At 50.7% G+C, this 21,461-nt stretch overlaps 2 protein-coding genes across 3 annotated transcripts; both read left to right on the forward strand.

Annotated features, from left to right (window-relative positions):
• The first annotated feature begins 4,495 nt into the window (after window positions 1-4,495).
• LOC100092420 (trypsin-like) lies at window positions 4,496-8,264 on the forward strand. The gene is made up of 5 exons (XM_007656151.1): window positions 4,496-4,535; window positions 5,969-6,137; window positions 6,549-6,805; window positions 7,384-7,520; window positions 8,115-8,264. The coding sequence occupies exons 1-5, from the start codon at window positions 4,496-4,498 to the stop codon at window positions 8,262-8,264; spliced, it is 753 nt and encodes a 250-aa protein (XP_007654341.1).
• A 4,258-nt stretch (window positions 8,265-12,522) lies between these two features.
• Window positions 12,523-16,310, forward strand: LOC100092426 (trypsin-like). 2 transcript variants are annotated; one of them, XM_029058848.1, is made up of 5 exons: window positions 12,523-12,562; window positions 13,845-14,013; window positions 14,761-15,017; window positions 15,289-15,425; window positions 16,029-16,310. In XM_029058848.1, exons 1-5 carry the CDS (start codon window positions 12,523-12,525, stop codon window positions 16,176-16,178), a joined length of 753 nt encoding a protein of 250 aa, XP_028914681.1. In that variant the 3' UTR covers window positions 16,179-16,310. The 2 variants fall into 2 exon arrangements, with proteins under 2 accessions (XP_028914681.1, XP_039767205.1); XM_039911271.1 differs by having other exon boundaries at window positions 13,863-14,013.
• Window positions 16,311-21,461: the final 5,151 nt, after the last annotated feature.

Here is a 21,461-nt window from a genome sequence, read left to right on the forward strand (position 1 = left end):
AACTGAGGCACAGAGAAGTTAAGTGACTTGCCCACAGTCACACAACTGACAAGTGGCAGAGTTGGGATGCCTATGTAGGTGAGGAAGCCTACTGTTGAAGGGTTCCAAGGCTACAGGGGAATGTAGAAGTTGAGTTAAGTGGAGAGGGCATTATTGCGGACCTGGATTTGTGCATCAGAATGAAGATATGGAAACCAAAAGGACCATGATGAGAAGCAGCATGGCTTATTGGCAAGAGCTAGGTCTTGGGAGTCAGCGGACATGGGTTCTAATTCCACCTCAGCCACTTACGTGCTACGTAACCTAGGGCCAGTCCCTTAACCCCTTTGTGCTTCAGTTACCTCATCTGTAAATGGGACAACTTGATTACCTTGTATCTACCCCAGCACTTAGAACAGTACTCATCATGTAGTAGTTGCTTAATATATACACCATTATTTTAATTATTATTGTTTGACTTTGGAAAGTTGGAGGAGATGGAGAAAAAGACAGTTTTGGGGGAAGAGCTTAGTGGAAAGGAAGGAAAATGAGATGGTTGTGTTTGGACAGAGGAATTTCAGGGCAGTATTGTTGCTGGGTGGAGGAGAGGGTGAAGGGTAAAGTAAAAGCAGGAGAAGATGAGTTTGGGATAGACGAGGTTAACCAGGGGTCTGTATTTCTGCCAGCAGCACTCCACAGCACTGGCACAAGAAAGGAGCTCAATCACATGTACATATGTAAAATGAATTATTTAATTGCTTCTTTAGACCACTCTACTTGTAAATATTTCTGTTTCTCTTAACCATAGAGGTTACATTAAGCTCTTATTAATTTATTTAAACTATCCTTAATAATCCTTAATAGAGAAGCAGCCATGACTTAGTGGAAAGAGCACAGGCTTGGGAGTCAGTGGGTTTGAATCCCGAAGCTGTCACTTATCAGCTGTGTGAGTTTGGGCAAGCCACTTAACTTCTCTGTGTCTCAGTTACCTCATCTGGAAAATGGGGATTAAGACTGTTAGCCCCATGTGGGACAACCTGATAACCTTGTATCTACCCCAGTGCTTAGAACCATGCTTGGCACATAGTAAGCACTTAAAAATACCTATTATTATTATCATTATCATTAGTCATAGACGTATTATTATCAAGTACCATCAAGTCATTTCCAATTTATAGTGACTCTATGTATATATTTCTTGAAAATATCCTGTCTTCTGTCATAATCTGTATCCTTTCTAATGCTTCTTGCATTATCACTGTTATGGTTTCTATCCATCTAACTGCTTATCTGCCTCTTCCACATTTTCACAGGAGTCAGAAGTCTTGGGTTCGTATCCCAGCTCTGCCACTTGTCAGCTATGTGACTGTGGACAAGTCACTTAACTTCTCTGTGCCTCAGTTACCTCATCTGTAAAATGGGGATTAACTGTGAGCCTCACGAGGGACACCCTGATTACCCTGTATCTACCCCAGCACTTAGAACAGTGCTCTGCACATAGTAAGTGCTTAACAAATACCAACATCATCATTTTCCCGGACTTTCCTAGCATTAGTGTCTTCTACAGAGAATTAGTACTCCTAAATATCTGTCAAAATACAATAATCTAAGTCAAATCATTTGGCCTTCCAAAGACCACTTTGGCTTAATTTGTTCCAAAATCCATTTGTTTGTTTTTCGGGCAGTCCATGGTATTCGTGAAAGCCTTCTCCAACACCACATTTCAAAAGAATTGATGCTCTTTCCACTCTGTTTTTTTCACCGTCCAGCTTTTGGATGACTTTATTTACACCCTTCTTAACATGTCCAGAGACATGTCACCTTTATTTTGGACTGCCCAAGTTGTGAATATTTTTATGAACATTGTCTTTCAGGTTAGAGAAGCAGCCCCTTGAAGCCAGGGAATGGGTCGTTTGGTTATCCTATATTTCCTGAGGCCCCAGTATAGTACACCACAGAAGTGGGCACTCAGTGAATATCACTACTTCTGGTAGTCATTCTGCTCCAAACACACAATAGGGATAGGCCTCCCACACCATCACTCAGGGGTCAGAAGCAGTCACTTTGGTCTCTTTTCTCACTCTAGGCTTCAAGGTTCTCCATCACCTTGCCCCTTCCTACCTCTCCTCCCTTCTCTCTTTCTACTGCCCACCCCGCACGCTCCGCTCCTCTGCCGCCCACCTCCTCACCGTTCCTCGGTCTCGCCTATCCCGCCGTCGACCCCTGGGCCACGTCCTCCCGCGGTCCTGGAATGCCCTCCCTCCTCACCTCTGACAATCTAATTCTCTTCCCCTCCTCAAATCCATACTTAAAGCTCACCTCCTCCAGGAGGCCTTCCCAGACTGAGCTCCCCCCTTTTCTCTCTGCTCCCTCTACCCTACCCTTCACCTTTCTGCAGCTAAGCCCTCTTCTCCCCTCTTTCCCTCTGCTCCTCCCCCTCTCCCGTCCCATCCCCTCAGCACTGTACTCGTTCGCTCAACTGTATATATCTTCATCACCCTATTTATTTGGTTTAATGAGATGTATACCACCCTGATTCTATTTATTTGTCATTGTTTTAATGAGATGTTCTTCTCCTTGACTCTATTTATTGCCATTGTTCTTGTCTGCCTGTCTCCCCCGATTAAACTGTAAGTCCGTCAAAGGGCAGGGACTGTCTCTATCTGCGCCGATTTGTACATTCCAAGCGTTTAGTACAGTTCTCTGCACATAGTAAGTGCTCAATAAGTACGAATGAATGAATGAATGAATGAATGAATGAATGAATGGTCTGAAGGTCACAGATCAAAGTGAAGCCTAAAGAAAACCCTTCTCTTTATGAGTGCTGTGCACATTCAGGAGAAGTTAGGTTCCTTCCTGTCGCTACCTTTGCTCTTCAGCAAAGCACTCCTTTGTCCAGCACATTGCTCTAAAGTCTTTCACCTCTGACCTTGGTTCAGGCTGGGGACTTCCCTCCCCAAAGCATACAGACCACTGCCCTCCCTAACTCCTAGGGTAGCATTTCATTTCCTTCTCTGCAGGTTTTGTTCCTGAGATTCCACTCCCCAGTTCTTCCCCCACTGTGCATGCTCTCTGACCTCATGTCCCCACAGGACCTAGCACAGCAGGGAGCTGAGGGTGGGGGAGGGATAGACCGAATGCCCCATGGGGGAGGAATCAGTCAGACCTCCTGCTCCTGGACTGAGTCCTCAATATCTCCCTCCAAACTCCACATTGTCCTGGCCCCTTGGACCTTTGGGCAATGATTAGCCTGGGACATGGCCCACCTGCCTCCTGGGGATCGGGGTCTGTGGGATTCCCCTGCGGAGGCACACCTGTGACCAGAATCCTTTAGAATACACAGTCTAGAGACAGAGATGGACACACTGAAATACATTACTGACATGGGAATGGGAAAGTGTGAGGTTATGCACATAAGAGCTGTGGAGCTAAGGCTGAGATGAATATCAAGTGCTTAAGAGATACACATCCAAACAAATAACCAATGTAGAAGGGAAGGTAAATGGAAGGAAAGGGGGCCAAGATAGGGAAGCCCATTTTGGGACAGGAATATTTTAGGAGGTTTTGAAGAAGGGGAGAGTGGTGGTCTATCCATATGAAAGGAAGGGAGTGCCAGGCCAGAAGAAGAATGTGGAAAGGCATCAAACAGTTTCCCTCTCCTACCTACCTCGCTGATCTTCTACTATAATCCGGATCACACAGATCAGGCTCACTAGGGAATCACTGTCTAAGTAGAAGGGAGAAAGTATTCAATTCCCATCATTCATATGAAGAAACTGAGGCACAGAACAGTAAGTAACTTGAACAAAGTCACAAAGCAGACAAGTGGTTTTCTGACCACTGGCCCTTGACTTCCCCACTAGGCCACACTGAAACTTGAAATTTCTTTTTTCTTGTTCCCAACCATTCCATTCCTGACTTCATCAACATCTCAGTAGGACAAGCAGATTAAGGAACCAGAACCAAACCAGTCCCGTTGGGTTTGGAAACTGTTTCTGACCCAGATCACCCCCCACCCTTCAGTGCATCCCTCCATCTTGACCAGTGCCCAGTTTCCTTGGACCTCATCTCCTTCACAGGTCCCCAACCTCAGCAGGGAGTTATTGGGGGAGGGGAGGCTCCACATTGGTGTGGGAAGGCTGTGGGGGAAAAGTTACCTGAACTTTGTTCTCAGAGTCCCCCTCCCCTACCCCCAGTTCTTCCAGGCAGGAACCCTTGGGCTACAGGCACTGGTAATGAGCCCTAGCCCTCAGAGCCCACGTCCCCCACAAACATCCACCTTTCTGGTTTCTCAGTCAGGTTCCCTGTACGGGGGGCTTGGACTGCATCCCAGCATCTGGGCAATGATTAACCAGAGACGCGTCCCACCTGCCTCCCTGAGATCAGGGTCTCTGAGCTGCCCCTCTGAACGCACACCTGGGACCAGGGTACTTGAGATAAGGTGGTGGGTCTGGGGGGATAAATACTGGGTCTCTCAGGTTGGGGTTCATCCTGGAACCAGACACAGAACAGCTACATGGATTCTGTCCTGATCTTCGCCCTCCTGGGGGCAGCCGGTCAGTATGGGGCTTCTGCCTCCCCACGGAATTCCCCAGCATCCATCCAACTGGGAGTGGGGGGAGAGTGGGAACTTGCAACCGGGAGGGGGAATGGTCCCTAACCTGAATGGGAGGCAGGAGGTCTTGGGCAAGGAACTGCCCAGGATTTCCACCAGAGGATCTGGAGACAGAGTCCCAAAAGCCTGGGATGTCTGGCAGATGGTCTGGAGGGTTGGGACAGCCCACTACAGCTGGTAGAGTGTCTGGAGGCAGGGGACTGTCCAGCAATGCAGGCAGTGGATCTGGAGGCAGGGGACCGCTCAGCATGGCTGGCAGTGGATCTCAATGCAGGGAACTGCTTTTGGTATGGCCAGCAGAGGATAGAGGAGAAAGGGGACTATGTGGTATGGCCAGAAGAGCGAGGAGGCAGGAGTGTGGAGGCAGATCTGACCAAGTCAGATTCATTCCTGGCCCCACATAGTTCAGGACCTGAGTTTTCAGGGCCCCCAGATCTCTGGGTCTATAGGGGAATCAGCTGTCAAGGGATCCATGTTTGTAAGAGTTCTGCAGGTCCAATTACTCAGCCTCCCTTCGAAGCCTTATTGAAGGCACATCTCCTTCAATAAGTGGAAAGAGCACGGGTTTGGGTCAGAGGTCATGGGTTCTAATCCCAGCTCTGCCACTTAGCTGTGTGATTTTGGGCAAGTCACTTAACTTCTCTGTGCCTCAGTTGCCTCATCTGTAAAATGGGGATTAAGACTGTGAGCCTCACGTAGGACAACCTGAATACCTTGTATCAACCCCAGCACTTAGAACACTGCTTTGCACATAGTAAATGCTTAACAAATACCATCATTATTATTATCTCCTCGAAGAGACCTTCCCTGATTAAGTGCTCTTTCCCTTTATTCTCAGCTCACTTCTGCTTTGCTCTGACTTGCTCCCTGTATTAATCCTCCCCTCCCAGCCCCACAACATTTACATACATATCTGTAGTTTATTGTATTTATATTAGTGCCTGATTCCCTCTCTAAAATGTAAGATATCTGTGGACAGGGAATGCATCTGCTAATTGTTATATTGTACTCTCACATGTGCTTAGTACACATGCTCTGCCTACTGTAAGCACTCAATAAATATAATTGACTGATCACACTGCATCTACAGAAGCAGCAGATTTACACAGACACCTGGTCTATAGAGACTCTAAGGCTTCAGGGGCTCCGTGGAAGGTCTCCATCCTGATCCTGCTGGGGCTGGGCTGACTTTCTGCGCTTCTGTGGGCTCAACAATCAGGTCCGGAGCTGGGCAGAGCTGGACAGGGAGGGGTATGTATGGAGGAGGGGTCCCAGGCTGGCAATTTGGCCCCCGACTCTATGCTCCAGAAACTCTGGGCCTTTGGGAAGATAGTCATGGTGGATGGTGACCTTGGTCCTCTGTCTCTACCCCAGTTGCGTTTCCTGCTGGAGATGAAGATGGGGACAAGATCGTGGGAGGATACATCTGCCCCAAGAATTCGGTGCCCTACCAGGTCTCCTTGAACTCGGGGGGCACCCACCGCTGTGGGGGGACCCTCATCAGCCCCCTCTGGGTGCTATCTGCTGCCCACTGTTACAACCCGTGAGTAACCTGTGAATACCCTCTCCCCTGTGGGCCATTGAGACTGGTCTGCCCTTTTTGCCCCATGTCCTTTCATTCATTGTGGGTACTGCCAGGGAGCCACTGGGGTCATGACTTTGTGCTAAGTGTTTTGTTGAGGGCTCAGGAGGGTGCAAAGATCTGGTTGGAACTGGGTGGGGTCCCAAGCTCAGGATCCTTCACTAAGCAGAACGACAGCCCCGCCCATGCCCCTGTTCTACTCCAGGACCCGTTCCCTCAGACTGTCTGCTTTCTGCCCACAACGACCTGTTCACCTATCCACTGAGGTGACGAAGTCAGATTGTGATGAGTGACCAGATGTGTCTCATGTTGGAAGCTGGGGTGGGGCTGGGGGTCCTGGATCTGACTGAACACGGCCTCTGCCCCATTCAGTCGCATCCAGGTGAGACTGGGGGAGCACAACCTGCAGGTGCTAGAGGGTAGTGAGCAATTCATCTCGGCCGCCAAGATGTTCCGCCACCCTGACTTCAACAGAAGGACCGTGGACAATGACATCATGCTGGTCAAGCTGGCCACCCCTGCTGCCCTGGACAACCACACCGTGGACACAGTTGCTCTGCCTACTGCCTGTGCCCTCCCTGGTGATGAATGCCTGTTGTCCGGCTGGGGCAACACCGTGAGCAGTGGCGGTCAGTGATGCTAGACTGGACCAGCCTTTGGTCCTCAGGGCCCGGGGGTGGAGAGGGATCGGGGGAGTGATGATGGTGGGACACCAGAGCCATGGGGCTGTTTGTGGTAGCTGGTCAGGAGACATAGCTCATGTGTGCTGAATGAGAGGGCCAATAGATTGGGAGTTGCTATTACAGTATTTATTAAGCCCTTACTATGTGCATAGCACTGTTCTAAGCCCTGGGGTTGATGCAAGGTAATCAGGTTGTCCCACATGGGGCTCACAGTTTTCAACCCCATTTTACACGAGGTAATTGAGGCACAGAGAAGTGAAGTGACTTGCCCAAAGTCACACAGCTGACAAGTGGCAGAGGAGGGATTAGAACCCCATGACCTTTGGAGCCCATGACCTCTGACTCCAAACCCATGCTCTTTCCACTAAGCCGCACTGCTTCTCTATGGAGATTGGGGTTTGAGGGGGGGTTCTGGTGATCACCGGCCACTATTTTTACATGCTGACTGACTGAGAAGAAGACTGGGATGCAAAGGGCAGGAATGATGGGCATCTGGTTCCCTCCATTCCCTTTGTCTCTTGCAGAAAAAGTTCCAGCACGGTTGCGGTGCCTGGATGCCCCCGTGATCTCACAGAGCCGGTGCCGGGGCTCCTACCCAGGAAAAATCACAAACAATATGTTTTGTGGAGGCTTCTTGAAGGGAGGCAAGGATGCCTGCCAGGTGATGCCCCTGCCCTGGTCGCTTCTCCCACTCTCCTCAGGGCAACTCTGCCCTTCCTTTCGTGTCCCTGCAAATGGTCATGCCTCCTCCATCAAAGACACTCCTCCCCTTCTCTGTTCACCTTTTCCCCACCATGGTCTCCCTCCCTTCAACCTGGACCCCCACTCCTTTTCAGCCTGTCCCAGGATCCTGGGTCCATTGACATGCCCAGGGGCCGAGTCCTAAGGATTAGTTGGAGGAGGGCAGGCTGTGCCAGCAGTGTTGGTGGGAGCCCGGAGAACAGGCTGACCACTGAACCTACTTCTCCCACCTCTTTCCAAGAGCCCTGGGGCCATGATCCTGGGGATGGAGGTGCAGGAAGGGGGACCTGGAGTTATAGGTGAACACCAGTGATATTCACTGAGCATTACTGGGATGGGCCACAGTGGGGTGGACAGACACCATGGCTACTCTGAGCACATCCTTTTCCTCCAGAGAGTCCTGGGGCCGAGTTGTGTGCTGGCTCCTGTCTGTGTCCTGGCCATGGGCTGTGACCCTCCCCTGGTAGGCAGGGGTTTGGGTGAGCAGATGTAACATCTCCTCTTTCTCTGGCAGGGTGACTCGGGTGGCCCCCTGGTCTGCAACGGACAGCTACAGGGTATTGTCTCCTGGGGCTATGGCTGTGCTCTGAAAGGCAAGCCTGGCATCTACACAAAGGTGTGCAACTATCTGGACTGGATCCAGCAAACCATGGAGGCCAACTGAGCCAGGATCCTCTCCTGCCCTTTCCCCTTCTCACTTCCAGCCAGATGTCGCAGCCCCCACCCAAATCCTTGTATTTTTTATCCAATTCCCCCCCAGCTCCTCTCTGCCAACCCTTAACCCGTGTCCAGGATTCGGTAATAAAGCTTTTTTCTTTCCACTGCCTGTGTTTGTGCCTGTTTCTGCCATCCTTGTACCAGCCGCCTTCCTACAAGTGATCACCCTCAATCCCCTTCAGCCTCTCCTGGACTCTGTGTTCTGGTCTGGACAGGCTGGGCCCCTACTCACCTGTTTCTCTCAGGGAAGACAAGGAAAGGGGAACAGATATGGAGCAGGGAATGGGAGCTGGAATATGGGTCAACCAATGGGTCCCAGGAAGGGACAGGGAATGGGGCAGAGAAGGGGGATCTGCCTCTCACTGACCCATATCGTAACCCAGCAGAGTGCATCTGGCTATGACTCTGGGCAAAGGCTGGGAATGAACTCACCTCTCTGACCTGGAGGACCAATTTCTAGGGAAGACGAAAGAGGCTGAGAAGGGAGGCTATGGCCTTGAGGGCTTTAAGGGTCCAGTGTCTCCCATTGCTGTTGGGATAATTCTCCTGGAGACCCCCAAATGCTGGGAGACACTTCAGAAGTAACATCTGGAGCTTCTGTCAATCTTCTCAACCTTGGCTTCTCTTGTCTGCTGGAAGTTTGAGGATTTTTGGAATGCACCTGGGGGCACTTCCCCATACTAAACACATAGGAACCACAAAATGATCCGTCCTGGGGCACTGTCCCATACCAAAGATATGGACACCGTGAACAGTCCACAGTGGGGACACTGATACCATACCTAACAATTGAGTACCACTGAACAATCCACATTGGGCACTGTCCCCACACTAAACAGATGAAAGCTACTGAACCATTCACATTGGGACACTGCCCCATACTAAATTTATGGGAACCACCAAGTCATCTACATTGGGGGCATGGCCCCAAACTAAAAATGTGGGAATAATAATAATAATTATGGTACTCATTAAGGGCTTATTATGTGCCAGGCACTGTTTTAAGCACTGGGGTAGATCAAGGTAATTAGGTTGGACATACTCCCAACTGTGTCCCATATGAAGATCACACTCCTAATCCCCATTCTTTACAGATGAGGTAACTGAGGCCCAGAGAAGTGAAGTGGCTTCATTCATTCATTCAATAGTATTTATTGAGCGCTTACTATATGTAGAGCACTGTACTAAGCACTTGGAATGTACACTTCGGCAAAAAATAGAGACAATCCCTGCCCAATAATGGGCTCACAGTCTAAACAGAGGAGACAGACAGCAAAGCAAAACAGAACAAAACAAAACTACATCATCAAGATAAATAGAATCAAGGAGATATTCAATAGTTCATTTAATAGTATTTATTGAGCACTTACTATGTGCAGAGCACTGTACTAAGCGCTTGGAATAAACAAGTCGGCAACAGATAGAGACAGTCCCTGCCGTTTGACGGGCTTATGGTCTAATCGGGGGAGACAGACAGATAAGAACAATGGCAATAAATAGAGTCAAGGGGAAGAACATCTCGTAAAAACAATGGTGACTAAATAGAATCAAGGCGATGTACAATTCATTAACAAAATAAATAGGGTAACGAAAATATATACAGTTGAGCAGACGAGTACAGTGCTGAGGGGAGGGGAAGGGAGAGGTGGAGGAGCAGAGGGAAAGGGGGAAAAGAGGGTTTAGCTGCAGAGAGGTGAAGGGGGGGGTGGTAGAGGGAGTAGAGGGAGAAGGGGAGCTCAGTCTGGGAAGGCCTCTTGGAGGAGGTGAGTTTTAAGTAGGGTTTTGAAGAGGGGAAGAGAATCAGTTTGGCAGAGGTGAGGAGGGAGGACGTTCCAGGACCGCGGGAGGACGTGGCCCAGGGGTCGACGGCGGGGATAGGCGTGAACGGGGAACAATGAGGAGGTGAGTGGCAGGTGAGCGGAGTGTACAGGGTGGGCAGTAGAAAGAGAGAAGGGAGGTGAGGTAGGAGGGGACAAGGTGATGGAGAGCTTTGAAGCCAAGAGTGAGGAGTTTTTGTTTTGTGCCAAGGTTGATAGGCAACCACTAGAGGTTTTTGAGGAGGGGAGTGACATGCCCAGAGTGTTTCTGTAGGAAGATGATCTGGGTAGCTGAATGAAGAAGAGACTGGAGTGGGGAGAGACAGGAGGAAGGGAGATCAGAGAGGAGGCTGACACAATAATCCAGTCGGGATATTATGAGAACTTGTACCAGCATGATAGCAGTTTGGATGGAGAGGAAAGGGTGGATCTTGGAGATATTGTAAAGGTGAGACCAGCAGGTGTTGGTGACGGATTGGATGTGTGGGGTGAATGAGAGAGTCACTTTCCTTGCCCACAACTAGTGTACAGTCTAAAGGGCAATACAGTTATTAATAAAAATAATTATGTATGATTTACAGCTGTGTACAGAGATCACGTCCACTAACTCGATTGTATTGTACTCTGATGAGCTTTTAATACAGTGCTCTGCACACAGTAAGCCTCAATAAATACCACTGGCTGATTTTGAGTGGGCAGAAGGAGGGTGGGAGTAGAACTGTGCTAGGGAGATTTTAGGGACACCGTGCTGGATGGCTTCAATTTCATCAGTGAAGTAGGTGGCAAGGTCATTAAAGGTAAGAGATGTGGGGAAAAGGCGGGTAGGAAGTTTAAGGAAGGAGTTAAAAGTCTGAAACATCTGTCAGGGGCAGTGGGCATGAGAGTCAATAAAGATGGAGATGTATTATTTCTGGGAGGAGCAGAGGGCAGAGTTAAAGTAGGTGAGGATGGAGTCAAGACTGATGAGGTTGGTCTGATGTTTGGATTTCTGCCAGCAATGCTCTGTGGTTGAAGCACAAGAATAAAGGAAGAATACTGTTGAGTTGGTCCAGGGCTACAGGGGAGTGTGTAAGTTGAGTTAAGTTGCTGGGTAGAGGGGAAGGTAAAAGGGTAAAGTAAGAAGAGGAGAGGATGAGTTTGGGATGTACGAGGTCCAGCAGATGGCTGGATTTCTGCCAGCAGCACTCTGCAGCTCAAGAACAAGAAATGAACTTGAGCACATGTAAATATGTCTTTTAATTAATTGACTACTTATTTAGACCACTTTATAAATATTTCTGTTTTGCTCATCCAACAGAGGGTGTTAACCACTTTAAAATATAATTATATCCTCAATAGTCATAAAAATATGTCCTCTTTATTTGTGATCCTTGAGTTGCGAATATTTCTATGTATTGTTTACCTTCTTAGAGTTGTAGTTCCTTGAAGCCAGGGAACCGGTCATTTGGTTATCATTTATTTCCCAAGTCCCAAGTACAGTGCTCTGCAGAGGTGGGTACTCAATAAATATCACTATTTCTGGTAGTTCTAGGCAGACGCCTAAGGGGCAGAGAAGGACTCCAACAGGACAGTTTGGCCACAGGCCTCCCACACCCATCACTCAGAGGTTAGAAGGCTGCAAAACTGGCCTGAAGTTCATAGGTCAAAGGAAAGCCTAAAGAAAGCCCTTCTCTTCCTGAGTGCTGTGAGGGTTCAGGAGATGTTAGATTCCTCCCCTTTACAACCCTTGCTCTTTTCTCCAGCCAAGGGTCCTTTTGTCCAGCACCTTGCTCTCACTTCTTCCACCTCTAACCCTGGCTCATGCCCTCTCCACAGCCTGGGACTCCCTCCCTAAGGTGGCCAGACCACAGCATGTCATTTCCTGCATTGCAGATGTCTGTTCCTGAGATTTCACTATCCAGTGCCTCCCCCACTGTCCACTTTCTCCTGCCCTCATGTCCTTCACAGATCCCCAGAATAGCCGGGAGTTGAGTGGGGAGGGGAGGCTCCAAACTGGGGACATGGGGGTGTTGTGGGGGAGGAGTCACTGAAGTCTTCTGCCCCTGGACTTGGTCCTCAGTGTCCTCCCCAGCAACCTGCCCCCACTCATTCTGTGCCAGGACCTTGTAACAAGGCCTAGCCTTGGGAATCTACATCCCCTATAAATGCCTCACTATCCTGGTCCCTCAGTCAGGTTTCCAGGCTGGGGGGTGCCCAGCTCCTGGCATATGAGCAGTGATTAATCTGGGATGTGTCCCACCTGCCTCCCTGAGATCAGGGTCTCTGAGCTCCCCCCTGTGAATGCACACCTGTGGCCAGGGTTCTTGAGATAAGGTGGTGGGTCTGGGGGGATAAATGCTGGGTCTCTCAGGTTGGAACTCATTTTGGAGCCAGACACAGAGAAGCTACATGGAGTCCGTCCTGTTCTTCACCCTTCTGGGGGCAGTTGGTCAGTATGGGGCCTCCACTTTTCCGGAGAATGACCCAGCATCTATCCAACCAGGGTTGGGAGAGGGGAGAGTGCAGCCAGGAGGGGGAAGACCAGCTTGGATGGATGGCAGATGGTCTGGAGGCAAGGGGCTACCCATGGTGGCCAGAAATGGGTCTGGAGACAGTGTACAGTATGGGATGCCTGGCAGAGGAACTGGAAGAAGGGTGGAACTGGAAGAAGGGTGCTACCCTATTTGGCTGGCAGAGGGTCTGAAGGGGGAGACCACACCGTATGGCTGGCAGAGGATCTGGAAGTAGGGAGCAGCCAGTATGCTGGCAGAGTTTCTGGAGGCAGGGGTCCTCCTGCTATGGCTGGTAGAAGAACAGACGGAAAGGGACTTCCCGGTATGGCCCACAGAGGTTTGGGGGCAGGGGACTGTCGAGAATGGCTGGCAGAGGGTCTGGAGGCGGAGGACTGCTCGATATGGCCGGTAATGATAATGTTGGTATTTGTTAAGCGCTTACTATGTGCCGAGCACTGTTCTAAGCGCTGGGGTAGACATAGGGGAATCAGGTTGTCCCACGTGGGGCTCACAGTCTTAATCCCCATTTTACAGATGAGGGAACTGAGGCACAGAGAAGTTAAGTGACTTGCCCACAGTCACACAGCTGACAAGTGGCAGAGCTGGGATTCGAACTCATGAGCCCTGACTCCAAAGCCCGTGCTCTTTCCACTGAGCCACGCTGCTTCTCGTAGAGGGTAGAGGGTATGGAAGCAGGAAATTGCCAGTTAGGGATGACAGAGGGTCTGGAGGTAGGACACTGCCTATTATGGATAAAGAGGGTGTAGAGGCAGGGTGACCAGAACAGATTGATCCTTGGTCCCCACTAGTTCAGCATCCAAGACTGCAGGGCCCCCAGATCTCTGGTTCTATAAGAGATTCAGATGTCAAGACTACATGACTGTAAGAGATCCAGGTTTATATGGGGAATCCTGGTTTGAGGGGCCCTGCATCTACAGGTGCAGCAGATCTATAGACGCCTGGTCCATAGGGACTCCAGGGCTATGGGGACTCCATGGGTGATCCCCTTCCTTGTTCCTGCAGGAGCTGGGCTGGCTCCCTGCAATGCTAAGGGCTCAACAATCAGGAACAGGGCTGGGACAGGGAAGGGACCAGTAGAGTTGGGGTCCCAGGCTATTAGTTTGACCCTTGACTCCGTGCTCCAGAAGCTCTGGGCATCCGGGAAGATAGTGGCAGTGGATGGTGACCTCGACCCATCTCTCTCTGTTTCTACCCCAGGTGCATTTCCTGCTGGAGATGTGGATGGAGACAAGATCGTGGGAGGATACATGTGCCCCAAGAACTCGGTGCCCTATCAGGTTTCCTTGAACGTTGGGGGCATGCATCTCTGCGGAGGGACTCTGGTCAACCACCAATGGGTGCTGTCTGCTGCCCACTGTTATAACACGTGAGTGACCCCCAAACACCCCTGTTCTTGAGGCCCTTGGGAACCTTTCCACCTGCCCAGCCCCCAACCCATCTGCCCGTCGCGGCCCACTGGGGATGGGACTCTGCACTAAGTACTTGGGCAAAGGTTCAGGAGGGTGCATAGATCTGGTTGGGACTGGGTGGGATCTCACGCTGGGGTCCTCCCTGAACCAGAATGACAGCCCATCCCATGCCCCTGCTTCACTCTGTCCAGTGGCTCAGCTCCGTGACCTGTTCCCTCCAACAATTCATTCTCCGCCCACCACGACCTGCCCAACTGTCCGTTCATTCATTGAGCTTTTACTGAGTGCCAAGCACTGTACTAAGGGCTGGAAAGAGTACAATACAACTATAAACAGACACATTCCCTTCCCACAACAAGCTTACAGCTTGTAGTACAGTGTTCCGCACACAGTAAGAGCTCAATAAATACGATTGAATGAGTACAACCTTGAGGGGCAGACATTAATATATTAAAAAAATTAGTGCTGCGGGGATAGGAGGAGGGTTGAGTAAAGGGAGTAAGTCAGAGTCACGTAGAAAGGAGTGGGAGAAGAGGAAAGGAGGACCTAGTCAGGGAAGGTCTCTTGGAGGAAATGTGTCTTCAATAAGGCTTTGAAGGTGACAGGGTTGGCCTGTGAAGGGTGACAAGATGTGTCCCACCGTGGGGGTCGGGGATGGTCTGAGCATCCTGGATTGGGCTGACCACCACCCCTGCCCCATCCAGCCGCATCCAGGTGAGACTGGGGGACCACAACCTGCGGGTGCTGGAGGGGAGCGAGCAATTCATCTCAGCCACCGAGGTGGTCCGCCATCCTGATTACAATAGACAGACTGTGGACAACGACATCATGCTGATCAAGCTGGCCACCCCCGCCACCTTGGACAACCACACTGTAGACACAGTCACTCTGCCCACCACCTGTGCCCTCCCAGGAGAAGAGTGCCTGCTGTCCGGCTGGGGAAACACCCTGAGCTTTGGTGGTCAGTAATGCCGGCCCGGCCCAGCCCTCGGGGCCCAGGAATGGGTGGGGTGGTGGTGTCACAAGAGAGCCATGGAATGGGTCACAGAGGCCAGTGAGGAGTTACAGCTCAGGTGTGCTGCAAGTGAGGGCCATGAGGGGTGGGGTTGGGAAGGGGACCCTGAGCATCACCGGCTACCATTTTTATATTCTGAGCCCACCGAAAAGAGGACTCGGATATTGGGGCCAGGAATTATGGACTCCTCATTCCCTCCATCCTATGTCTCCTGCAGAAAAACTTCCAGCACAGTTGCAGTGCCTGGATGCTCCCGTGATCTCAGAACGCAAGTGCCGGGACTCCTATCCGGGGAAAATCACAGACAACATGTTCTGTGTAGGCTTCTTGGATGGTGGCAAGGACTCCTGCCAGGTAACACCCCTGCCCCTGTTGCTCCTCCTCTTCCCCCAGCCCCGGCACCCCTGCCCTTCCTATTCACCACTCTTCAAAGAGCATCACCCTCTCCTTCCTGCTCACCTTTCCTCTGTCCCGTTATTCTTGATCACTCTTTCTCTCTGCCATGGTCACCCTTATATCACTATTTCCCCCGTCACCTTTTATCCTGGGTCCTTCCCCTCCTGCCTTTCCCAGGACACGGGGTCCACTGCCCTGTCCAGGGGCCTGGTCCTGAGGGTCAGTGGGAGGAAGGCAGGTTGTGGCAGCAGTGTTGACAGGGAGCCTGGCCAGAGGCTGACCCCTAGGTCTGCTGCCCTCATTTGATTCTGAGGGCCCTGGGGGAGGAGATGCTGTTTGGAGGAGCTGGAGTTTCAGGTGACCATCAGTGGTATTCACTGGACACCTGTGAGATGGGCACCGCTATAGTGGACAGACACTGTGGGAGATCTGAGCTGCTCCCCAGTTTTGGGGCTGAGCGGTTTGCTGGCAAGAGTCTATGCCCTGACCACAGGCCGGGACCCTCCCCTGGCAGGTGGGGGGCTGGGTGGGCAACAGTGACATCTCCCTTCTCTCTGACAGGGGGACTCTGGCGGCCCCCTGGTCTGCAACGGACAGCTGCAGGGTATCATCTCATGGGGCTACGGCTGTGCTCTGAAAGGCAAACCCGGCGTCTACACCAAGGTGTGCAACTATCTGGACTGGATCCAGCAGACCATAGAGGCCAACTGAGCCAGGATTCTCCCTGGCTCTCCCACAAACCCCACCCCAAATCCTTTTGCTTGTTTCTGCCTCCCTTCATCCCCTTCACACCCACACACCTGGCATGGCTGGGACTTGGAAATAAACCTTTTTCCCATCCCAGCCTATGTCTGATCATTTCTGCTATCCTCATCCCAGTCTTCTCTCTACCATGTGGCTTTCTCTCTCTCTCAGCCCCCTTGAGCTCTCAGGGTGGAGGGTGGGAGGTTCTCTGGGGATGGCTGCACTAACTTACTCACTTTGTTTCAGGGTCTGGAGGGGAACCAGGAAGGAGGGACCTGAGATTATGTGCATTATGTCTATTGTAGTCTCCTAAATGTCCATTGCAATGCTATGCTGAGATTGGTTACCCCGGCCCACCCTTCTGAAATCCTCTTCCCACCCTTCCCAGCTCCCTGACTCTCAGCTATCTCCCCCAGAGGGGCAGGGGCAGGGACAGGGGTGAGGGCAGGGTGAGGGAGAGGGGAATTCGGGTCCAGGTTGCTCTGTGGGCGTCTGGCACTCTCCTCATGCAGGTAACAAATAGAACTGTTTGTGGTCAGACTCCAACTACCGGAGAGTAGAGTGCCTGGCCTAGGGCCCTCCATGCTGCTCCCAAAGCCCAGTCCTGACCTCCTTCATTCTTTCATTCAGTAGTATTTATTGAGTGCTTACTATGTGTAGAGCACTGTACTAAGAGCTTGGGATTTACAATTTGGCAACAGATAGAGACAATCGCTGCCCAATAAAGGGCTCATAGTCTAAACGGGGGAGACACACAGCAAAGCAAAACAGAGCAAAACAAAAACATCATCAAGATAAATAATAATAATAATAATGGTATTTGTTAAGTGCTTACTATGTGCAAAGCACTGTTCTAAGTGCTGGGGGGGGTTACAAGTTGACCAGGTTGTCCCACATGGGGCTCACCGTCTTGATCCCCATTTTACAGATGAGGTAAATGAGGCACAGAGAAGTTAAGTGACTTGACCAAAGTCACACAGCTGACAAGTGGCGGAGCTGGGATTAGAACCTATGACCTCTGACTCCCAAACCCTTGCTCTTTCCACTGAGCCTCGAAGGAATTTTCTGTTGTGCCCCTTACACCTCTCGCTGTGCAGTACAGAGACAGAAATAGCTGGCCATGTCCTTCAGACTCAGACAGGGGTAGTGAAGTTGCCAGTCATCTTTGGGGTTCTGTTGGCACTTAGGAGTCAGCAGTGAGGTCAGCCAGAAGTTTGCCAGGGCCATAGGCTTCAAACAGAGCTGTGAAGGCCCCACTGGCCCACTGCTGGGACCAGACATACAAGGTTATTGGAGGTCCTTCAATTGGCAGGGCAGGGAGAGAGATGTCTCTAGGAGACTCCACAGCCAGGGCTAATGAGACATGTGTGAAGAGGACACACCTGGATGGAAGCTGGAGAAAGAGGTCAGGTTGCAGAGTTGGGAGGAGGCTGGGAACAGGGAGTGGGGAGGAGGCTGGACCAGAGAGAGGAATTAGGGAGGAGGCTAGGAGCAGAATTTGGAGACAGGAATTGACCTCTAAGATCTCAGGGTGGAAGAAGAGAAGAGGTTTGGCTGCTTGAACTCTGAAAGAATTCACCTCAGCCCCCTCTGGCCCTCATCATCCTCTTCCTCACCACCCCCAAGCCTGTTCCAGCCCAACCCTGCTGGCCAGGTCAGGAGGACTAATTAATCAATTAATAGTATTCACTGAGTTCTTACTATGTGGCAGAGTATTGTACTAAATTCTTGGGAGTGTACAAATACCAGTTGTCCCACCTTCTCAGACTGTGAACCCTATATGGGAGAGGGACTGTGGCTGTTTTTTGGCTGTTTAAGGTATTTGTTTTTAGGCTGTTTATGGTATTTGATTGACTGACTGATTAGTCTCCATGATTCCAGGAATTCCCCATTCCTCTTCCCCACTCCATGCACCCTCCCCACAGTGCCCAAATCCCTTGCCCCAAGGGAGGGCACTCAGCACCCCCACAGCAGGCAGCCTAAGGTCACTGCCAGGAGGAGATATGCTGACTCCAAGGCTCCCACCCAGCCCAGTCTGGCCAGGCCATCGTGGGGAAGGGGCTGCCCTCTCTGGCTCCTCCTCCTGCTCCTCCACTTAGCTCTTCCTGTCACCTCTATGCCCTCCCCAGAGGTTAGAGGTTGAGAAGACCCAGCTGCAGAGCATCTGGAGCACAAACTGGACCTACTCCAAGCCCGGAGGACTGTCAATGAGGAAGTCCTCTCTGGCCCTGGATCCAAGTAGGGTTTGGGTGTGGGAAAGTGAAAGGGCAGACTTTCTGAGCAATCCTTTAGACTCCACTCTCTGGGAGGCAGTTCGGGAACCTTTCCCCGACTTGGTCAGGCTCCCTGACCTTTGGACAGCCTGGGCCCCTCTGCCACCCCACTGTAAAACCTTTAGCCAGCTGGGACCACCAGAGGCCTACTCTACAATTGTCAGGGACCACTGTAACCCTGGGGGTGCGTCTCTGTGAGAGTGTATGTGTGTGTTTGTGCATATGCACGTGTTTTCAGGGGCCACTGGAACGTTGGGGGAGGTCCTCTGCCAACTCTGCATTTGTCAGGAACCACTGGAACAGTGGGATGCATATGTGTTTATGAGCATGGTGAGGGACTACTGGAACCTTGGGGATGCATGTGTGTGTATGCATGTGTGTGTGTGTGTGTGTGCGCACACGCACATGTGCACATTGTGTGTTGTCAGGAGCCACTGGAACCCTGGGGGCGCATCTCTGGAAGTGTGTGTGTGTGTGTGTGTGTGTGTGCGTGCACGTATGTACATGGGTATAAACACCAACTCTGCTCTTTTCAGGAGCCAGGGCAGGGGCACATCTGTGTGTGTGTGTGTGTGTGTGTGACATTCGTGTATAAATGTCAACTTTGCTTTGGCCAAAGGAAATTAACCACAATCCCAGCTTCTCAAGCCCACAACCAAGACATTTTCATAGACATTTCCCTCTCTTTCAACCCCCAGACTTTGCCCATTGTCCAATTTTGTTTTTTTTAATCTTCACAAGATTGTTAGAATCTGCTCTCAAGTCAATTTATTCACTGTACTTCTCTGTCTCTTGCCAATCTCTGGCTCACACCCTTCCCCCTGGCTAGAACTCCCTCCCACTTCTCCTTTCACTCCTCTCCCCATATTCAGATACCTTCTAACATCATGTCTCCCCCAGGAGGCCTTCCCTGATTGATATTTCATCTCCCCAGCCTATTTTCCCCTTGAATTTCCACTTCAGTCACTTCCATGGGGTGGATTCTGGATATTTTGTGAAGATATAAGAAGCTGGAATTGGTTACAGACTGAATCTGGGGGTTGAGAGAGAGAGAGAGAGAGGAATCAAAAGCAATGTCAAAGATGTGGATTTGAGAGACAGAGAAGATAGTGGTGTTGTCAACAGTGATAGGGAAGTTCAAAGGTGGAGAGGATTTGGGAAGGAAGCTGAGGAGTTCTGTTTCAAACATGCTGAGTTTAAGGTGCCCTCAGGAGTTTAAGGAGTTTAAGGTGTTGGTGGGGAAATATCCTGGAGGCAGGAGGAAATGTGATAATGTAGAGAAGAAGCAATGTGGTCTAGTGGAAAAAGCAGTCTTGGAAGTTAGAAAGGACCTGAGTTCTAATCCCAGCTCTACTACTTATCCGATGTGTGACCTTGGGCAAGTCCTCTCCTCTGTGCCTCAGTTCTCTCATCTACAAAATGGGGATTCAATACCTGTTCTCCTCCCTACTTATTCTGTGAGCCCAAAGTAGTGGGTAAAGCCTGGGCCTGGGAGTCAGAAGGATCTGGGTTCTAATCTTGGTCCACCACATGCCTGCTGTGTGACCCCAGGCAAATCAATTCACTTCTTGATGCTTCAGCTTTCTCAACTGTAAAACAGGGCTTAAGACTGTGTGCCCCATGTGAGATAAGGACTGTGTCCAATTATGCAACCCCCCAAGCTTGTTCTTGCCTGTCCTGCTGTCTACCTCTGGCCCAATGCCTACCTCTAGCCTGGAATGTTCTCCCTCCTCAAATCCACCAATCACACTTGCCCCCTTCAAAGCCCTACTAAAGGCTTGCCTCCTCCAGGAGGCTTTCCCAGACTAAGCCCCCCTTTTCCTCAGATCCCCCCACACCTCACCCCAACGCACTCCCTTTGCTCCACTCCCCTTCCAGCTACACAGCACTTGTTTATATATATACATATCTATAATTCTATTGTTATATTAATGCCTGTTTTACTTATTCTGATGTGCATACATATGTCTAGTTCTATTTATGTTGATGCTATTGATGACTGTTTACTTGTTTTGATGTCTGTCCCCCCTTCAAGCCTGTGAGCCCACTGGGGGCAGGGATTGTCTCTCTGTTGCTGAATTGTACTTTCCAAGGGCTTAGTACAGTGCTGTGCATTCATTCATTCATTCATTCAATAGTATTTATTGAGCGCTTACTATGTGCAGAGCACTGTACTAAGCGCTTGGAATGAACAAGTCGGCAACAGATAGACAGTCCCTGCCATTTGACGGGCTTACAGTCTAATCGGGGAGACGGACAGACAAGAACAATGGCAATAAATAGAGTCAAGGGGAAGAACATCTCGTAAAAACAATGGCAACTAAATAGAATCGAGGCGATGTACAATTCATTAACAAAATAAATAGGGTAATGGAAATATATACAGTTGAGCGGACGAGTACAGTGCTGAGGGGATGGGAAGGGAGAGGTGGAGGAGCAGAGGGAAAAGGGGAAAAGAGGGTTTAGCTGCGGAGAGGTGAAGGGGGGGTGGTTGAGGGAGTAGAGGGAGAAGAGGAGCTCAGTCTGGGAAGGCCTCTTGGAGACGTTGAGTTTTAAGTAGGGTTTTGAAGAGGGAAAGAGAATCAGTTTGGCGGAGGTGAGGAGGGAGGGTGTTCTGGGACGGCGGGAGGACGTGGCCCAGGGGTCGACGGCGGGATGGGCGAGACCGACTGACGGTGAGGAGGTGGGCGGCAGAGGAGCGGAGCGTGCGGGGTGGGCGGTAGAAAGAGAGAAGGGAGGAGAGGTAGGAAGGAGCAAGGTGATGTAGAGCCTTGAAGCCTAGAGTGAGGAGTTTTTGTTTGGAGCGGAGGTTGATAGGCAACCACTGGAGTTGTTTAACAAGGGGAGTGACATGCCCAGATCGTTTCTGCAGGAAGATGAGCTGGGCAGCGGAGTGAAGAATAGACCGGAGCGGGGCAAGAGAGGAGGAAGGGAGGTCAGAGAGAAGGCTGACACAGTAGTCTAGCCAGGATATAAC

This window comes from Ornithorhynchus anatinus, chromosome 2, assembly GCF_004115215.2.
Source record: "Ornithorhynchus anatinus isolate Pmale09 chromosome 2, mOrnAna1.pri.v4, whole genome shotgun sequence".
Classification (NCBI taxonomy): Eukaryota; Metazoa; Chordata; class Mammalia; order Monotremata; family Ornithorhynchidae; genus Ornithorhynchus; species Ornithorhynchus anatinus.

Excerpts from the sequence above, each read along its gene's own strand:
- LOC100092420 (XM_007656151.1), top strand. The coding sequence starts at position 4,496 with ATGGATTCTGTCCTGATCTTCGCCCTCCTGGGGGCAGCCG. Across the intron at positions 4,536-5,968 it reads CGCCCTCCTGGGGGCAGCCG|TTGCGTTTCCTGCTGGAGAT; the intron begins GTCAGTATGGGG and ends TCTCTACCCCAG. Across the intron at positions 7,521-8,114 it reads GAGGCAAGGATGCCTGCCAG|GGTGACTCGGGTGGCCCCCT; the intron begins GTGATGCCCCTG and ends TTTCTCTGGCAG.
- LOC100092426 (XM_029058848.1), top strand. The coding sequence starts at position 12,523 with ATGGAGTCCGTCCTGTTCTTCACCCTTCTGGGGGCAGTTG. Across the intron at positions 12,563-13,844 it reads CACCCTTCTGGGGGCAGTTG|GTGCATTTCCTGCTGGAGAT; the intron begins GTCAGTATGGGG and ends TTTCTACCCCAG. Across the intron at positions 14,014-14,760 it reads GCTGCCCACTGTTATAACAC|CCGCATCCAGGTGAGACTGG; the intron begins GTGAGTGACCCC and ends TGCCCCATCCAG.